The following is a 6493-nucleotide window of genomic DNA, read 5'->3' as shown; positions in this document are numbered from 1 at the left end:
TGTTAATTATATGGTCAGCAAGGACAAGTTTATTTTATTAGATTAGTCTTGAATATGTTTTGTTTGCAATTATATTGTATAAATTGTGATTGAATCCGGAAAGAAAGAAGAGTTTACTAGTTTAGTCCATCTTATATGTTACAATTTTAGCTGTCCTAATTTAGGAGGAGAGGTGGAAGGTAGGTGTTGCTAGTGGATGTTAGAATGGTGGCTCGTCGGGATATGATCGTATATGAGACTATGAGGTACTTGAGGATGCCTTACGCCCTCACCTTAACCATGCTACAATTGAAGTTGAGGTGTATGTGGGTGTTTCGAGGTGGTGTTAGAAATTGATTCTCTTGACTTTGGTGATAATGACGAACTGCTATAAGAAGAAATATGCTCCGATTTTCCTTCTTTATTTATAATGATAATTGCAAGTATATGTTATGGGTAAAAATCTGTAAACCATAGTCAACGAAAGTCAACCGAAGTCAATGACGAAGACCATTCTCGACAAAGGCTGGGACGTGACGAAACAAGTCAGTAATGAGGATCAGCAACAGCTCCCTATTTTTTAGGGAAGGATAAGGACAGGAGACTAATTCTAATCTCAACCACTCCTAACCGATTGAGGGGCATAACAGAAAGTATCTTGAAGCAGCTGAAGTCCAAAAATCATGGAATGGAACCTATCACCTTGCAACGGCTAGAATTGATTCCTAGTAATCATCTATATAAAGGGAAAAGCATCGTCAAACAAGGGACATCGAAACTTAGCTACATTCATACTTTGAAACCAACATTGTAAACGACCCTTTTCAATCTTTTTACATAGTGAAAGTTTGTTAGATCCTCATTCTACCCGCGGTTTTTACCTTCATCGGGTTTTCCGCGTCACCAATTCCTCGTGTCATTTATTTTCTTTCCTTTCGTCTTATTTTGTTCTTGATTTTATTTAGTTGATCCGTAGCCTAGATTTTGATATTCAATCCCACTTAACGAAAATTAGCATAAACAATTTGGCGCCCACTGTGGGGCTACAACTAGATAAAATCCAAAAATATCCAAACCCTAACCCTCACCATGTCTCCCAGCGAAATGACCCCTGAACAGCTCAAAGAAGTCTATGAAAAGGCTCAAGCCGCTCTCGTCGCAGCTTAGGAGTCCAATGAGCGTCTGAGCAAGGAAAAAGAAGTGTCGAAATCTGATAGAGCCAATCTCCGTCAGCAACTAGAGTCGGCCCAGAGTAACCGTCATCGTCAGCCGAGGCAGCTAGGCCTTATCCCGAAGATGCCGACCTTGGACATAGTAGAATCCCCGCATGATACTGATACTTAGTCTAGCGACGGGGAAATGCAGATGGACCCTCTGCTCCGGAATGGTGATCAGCAAGGAAATTTCCAGACTCCTGGCGAGCAGCATGACAAAAATCGTGGTCCTAATTAGACTGAAGTCTTGCTCCAGAGGCTGGTCGCCCTAGAAAGGCAGAATTCCAAGGTGTTGTCGATGATGAAGAGGATGCCAGATGTTCCGAATCCTGTCCAGAGAGAAGCTCCCGATGGATTCGTAGCGACGCCATTCAGCGATGAGTTGTCCAGGGCCCGAATTCCTAAAATATTGTCACTCCCGACATTTACGTCGCTTTATGATGGACGACCTGTCCAGAGCAACATGTCGAATATTATATGCAAAGGATGTGGCAAGCTTCAATTCCGTTCGAATGCTGGGAAATATGCATGTGCAAATCTTTAGGCGCGACGCTGACTGGTCCCGCCCTCAAATGGCTCGGCAAACTCAAACCAGGTAGTATCACTAGCTTTGCTATGTTAATTAACAAGTTCTATTCCCATTTTGAAAGCAGCAAGCAGTTCGACAAGCAAACAAGCGACCTGTACCGGATCGTCCAGGGGCCCAAAGAGAGCATCAGGACCTATTGGTCTCGCTTCAATAAGGAAAAGGTCTTAATAAAGAATGTAGACAATAGGACTGCCATCGAAGCCTTCCTCCGAGGATTGCATACAGATTTAGATCTGTACAAAAATATGGTCAAATACCCCTGCTCAACGTTCGAAGAAGTCAGGATGAGAGCTATGGCCCAAATGCGCTTCGACGAAGATATTGCCAACCGAAGCTCGAATCCAAGTGCTCGAGGCTCATTTGATCGCAAAGCTCCGAGCGGCCAACGAGGATCGTGGCGTCATCAGCCTTATGAGGCAACAGGTAGATCACATTCTGTTAATGCTGTGCAGGTAGAACAGATCCTCGACACGCCTCAATACCCTGAGATATCCGAGTATGGGTTCGACGTGAACATCATAGCCGTAGTAAAGAATTGGAGCCTCTAGGGAGCAAGGTGCGGTGGCCGATGAAGAGCAACAAGCCAGAATCGGAGAAAGATATGAGCAAATGGTGCGAGTTCCATAGTGACCATGGCCATAAGACGGAGGATTGTTATGCCCAACGAGAAGAGGTAGCCGTCCAGTTGAAGAGGGGAAATCTCAAGCACCTGTTAGGGAAGAAGAAAAGAAGCGACGCCGGTCATCCCAAAGCAGAGACGACAAATGGTCCTCCAAAACTGCCCGCACCTAAGGTAGTAGTTAATTTACTGGTGGTTCCGATATTTGTGGACTAACTTATTCTGCCGCAAAGAGAATTGCAAAGTCGTCGGTAGAAAATGCAAATGTTCAGGAAGAGCTAAGAGATCCCCTGGAGAAAAAATTAGAAGCAATGGCAATTACTTTCGACGATGACGACGTCAACAACATCAATCGAGAGCATGGAGATTCTCTAGTGATCTCTCTGTTAGTTGGGAATTGTCTGCTTCGAAGGGCGCTAGTCAACGGAGGTAGCTCCTCAAATATCCTGTTCAGAAGAGCTATGGAAGATATGGGGCTGAAAGATAGCGACATCACCAGAATGTCGACGACTCTGGTCGGTTTCAGTGGTGAAAGCATGTCAACTCTCGGAGAGATAACCCTGCCAACCTATGTCGGAGGCCTCAACCCCCAAACCAAATTCAACATCGTCGACTGCCCGTCAGCCTATAATGCCATAGTAGGCCGACCATGGATCCACCGACTAAAAGCCATCCCTTCCACCTACCATTAGCCAATCAAATTTCCTACCCCGTAGGGAATCCAAGAAATGAACGGAGAACCCCGTGAAGCCAAACACTGCTACAAAACAACCCTTAAGCCTACCATGAGAACCGCATAGCAATTACAGCAAGGCTCAACACCAGACAATCCCAATGACCTCGAGATCGACGAAATACCATTAGACCCAGAAAAACTAGACCAAACAATCCGTGTCGGAGCCTACCAGCACCTGAACTCAAAAGTGCCATCCTAGCCTTCCTCCGAGAGAACAAAGACTATTTCGCCTGGTCCCATGAAGACATGACTGGTATAGATCCAAGCATCATCTTGCATAAGCTGAACGTCGACCCAAATCACAAGCCCATTAAGCAAAAGCGTCGAAAGTTTGCTCTAGAGAAAAATAAGATCATCAACGACGAAGTGCAACTGCTGATCGAAACCGGAAGATAAGAGAAATCAAATATCCAGATTGGCTCGCCAATGTTGTCGTTGTCAGCAAAAAGAACGACAAGTGGAGAGTGTGTATCGACTTCACCGATCTTATAAAGCATGCCCGAAAGATCCGTTTCCATTTCCGCATATTGACGCCATGGTAGATGCAACGGCAGGTCATGAGCTCCCTCCTCATTGTCAGCCAAATAACAGGTGACTTCGCCGCAAAAGACTCCAAAATGACAGCATACCTCGACGTAGCCAAAGAAGAAGCCAAACTCTTTGATCCATTCACTATATCCCAAATCCAAAGAGACCAAAATGCCCAGGCCGATGCACTCACCAACTTAGCCTCTGCCCTAGAAAAAACCACTTTCACAAACATTCCCTTAGTCCACCTACAAAAGCCATCCGTGTCCAATAAAGAAATCCTACCCATCGATGATGTTGATAACGCCGACGACTGGACCAAACCCATTATAGAGTATCTCACCAATGACACACTCCCTACTGACAAGGCTGAATCCCGAAAACTTAAATACAAAGCTTCCAGGTACCATATCTTCGACGGAGTCCTGTTCCATAAATCTACATCGGGGTTATCCCAAAGATGTATCCAGAAACATGAGAAACAATCCATTCTTAGCCATCAGCACGACGGTGTGTGCAATAGTCATGTCGGAGTTAGGGGACTAGCCAAGATTGCAAAGCGATAAGGATACTTTTGGCCGATGCTTTTCCTACATGACGACGCCATGTAGTATGTGGTCAAGTGCGATAGTTGTTAGCAGTTCGCCAACACCATTCACAAGCCATCGGAGTCTCTCCACCAAACCTTGTCTCCATGGCCCTTCATGAGATGGGAATGGATATCGTCGGAAAGTTACCAGCAGTGCTAGGGCAAAGAGTTTATATGTTAGCACTAACAAATTATTTTTCTAAATGAATTGAAGCAGGTTCTTTGAAACAGGTGACGGACAGGGAAATTATCTATTTCATATGGACTAACATTATTTGCAGGTTTGACATTCCATCAGTGATCGTCTGTGACAATGGATCATAGTTTATTAGCGACAAGACTCGTTCCTTTTTGCAGAAGTTCCGCATAGAATTACGGACATCAACGCCCAAATATCCCCAGGCTAATGGACAAGCCGAATCCGGCAATAAAGTAGTCATGAATGCCATTAAGAAAAGGTTACAAGATGCAAAAGGCAAATGGGCCGACGAGTTACCAGCAGTCCTATGGGCCAATCGAACGACGCTAAGAGCCGCAACGGGGCAAACACCCTTCTCCCTCGTGTATGGTTGCGAAGCTATTCTCCCAGTAGAAGCTGATTTTCTAACGTCCCGTTTTGGCCTTATGACTGAGGAAAGGAATCAAGAGGAGATGGAGGACAGCATAGATGCGATCGAAGAACTAAGGGCGGCGACATTAATAAGAATGGCAGTGCAGGAGAAGATCGTCGCAAGAAGCTTCAACAAAAATATTAAAGCCAAAACATTCCAGTTAGGTGACTGGGTACTAAGGAAAGCATTCCAGAACACAAAAAACCCCGCCGACGAAAATCTTGTTCCACCATGGGAAGGCCCGTATCGTCGGAAATAGCGCCTATCGACTAACTGACAAACAAGGTAATCCCGTTCCAAGAGCTTGGAACGCCACTCATCTCAGAAAATACTACTTTTAGTAATCGTTAAAAGCGTTTGTTGACGAAAAGGTAATGTCCTAATAAACTCCCAAGTTAATTCCAATTATTTAAAGTTTTCATTTATAGCTAAGAAAACTGACTTAAGCATCGGAGGGTCGTTGGCAACGGTACTTTAACCATGTCGGTTTTGCAGAACATTGATCGAACAAAATGGCAATGAATTCAGATGACAATTAAGCATCGAACAACAAAGGAAACAACAGACGTCAGCTACACTGACATCCTTGAAAAGGGTGAGGAAAGCTGCCGTTTAAACGATAACAATCAAAGCATGATGAAGCCCGGGGCTGTAGGGAATAATTTCAAGCCTTTAAAATCCCACTAGCTCGAACCCCACTGTGATCATACAGTAAAGTACGGTGGCATCCAAAAGGGAAGAAGATAGAGCAAAAGAGTCGCCAACAAGTTTTTAAGGAACTTGTAAACTGTTCATAGGATGAAGGTTACACCCCTTAACTATCCAAGAGATCGCCAACTCCATAAGGTCATGAACCAAATAAGGGTCTGGGGATGAAGGTACAAATCCAACCTAAAAGAGATTGAACCTGCCCTAATAATAGGCCTCTACTTTATTCTGATCGTATTCATGTGCGCTTTCTGATTAACATGCAATCAATAGGATTAACCCTAAACCTGTTTATCTATGTAGGTTGAATATAATGCACAAATAAACTATTATTGGCGATCACTTGAATTTATAATCACAGTTAACCTAACAAGATTATTAATTATCTTATTAAGCGTGATTACAAGTACCAAATTCCCTTTAAACATGCATAAAAGGTGATCAAGCAATAACAAATATAATATCAAGCAACAATAATAATCATAAATAAAATAATCATGAAGCATTATTATAACAAATTATAATGACCATAACAATAACGAATATCATAATCATAGCAATCATAGTTAATAATAATCATAATAATCATAATTACAATAATATTCATGTTAAAGCATAAAAGCAAGATCCTAGGCATGATACTAACAAGATTAATAACAAACCCTAGCATGTCACTAAACAATAAAAATCAAAACTTTAACCCTAACATGTTACTAACAACCATGAATATTAGGAAGAACATAGGAAGCATCGTAACAATCATATTTAATATTAAAATTACCCTAGACATGATACTAGGAACATCATAATAACAATACAAACATGATTTCTACATCATAAATCAATTTATCAATTAAAATACTTACTTTGATGCCTCGTACCTCTTTCTAATGACAAAATACACACGTTAGTAACTTCAA

At 42.6% G+C, this 6493-nt stretch overlaps 1 protein-coding gene across 1 annotated transcript; it reads left to right on the top strand.

Annotated features, from left to right (window-relative positions):
- Positions 1-4692: 4692 nt before the first annotated feature.
- On the top strand, positions 4693-5124 carry LOC145639951 (uncharacterized). The gene has a single exon (XM_081691268.1). The coding sequence runs from the start codon at positions 4693-4695 to the stop codon at positions 5122-5124; it is 432 nt and encodes a 143-aa protein (XP_081547394.1).
- The last annotated feature ends 1369 nt before the right edge of the window (positions 5125-6493 follow it).

Source organism: Chenopodium album, chromosome 7 (genome assembly GCF_948465745.1).
Source record: "Chenopodium album chromosome 7, dcCheAlbu1.1, whole genome shotgun sequence".
NCBI classification, from domain to species: domain Eukaryota; kingdom Viridiplantae; phylum Streptophyta; class Magnoliopsida; order Caryophyllales; family Amaranthaceae; genus Chenopodium; species Chenopodium album.
This window is presented reverse-complemented; position numbering and strand designations above follow the sequence as displayed.

Coding starts and splice junctions, on each gene's coding strand:
- LOC145639951 (XM_081691268.1), top strand. CDS start 4,693: ATGAATGCCATTAAGAAAAGGTTACAAGATGCAAAAGGCAAATGGGCC.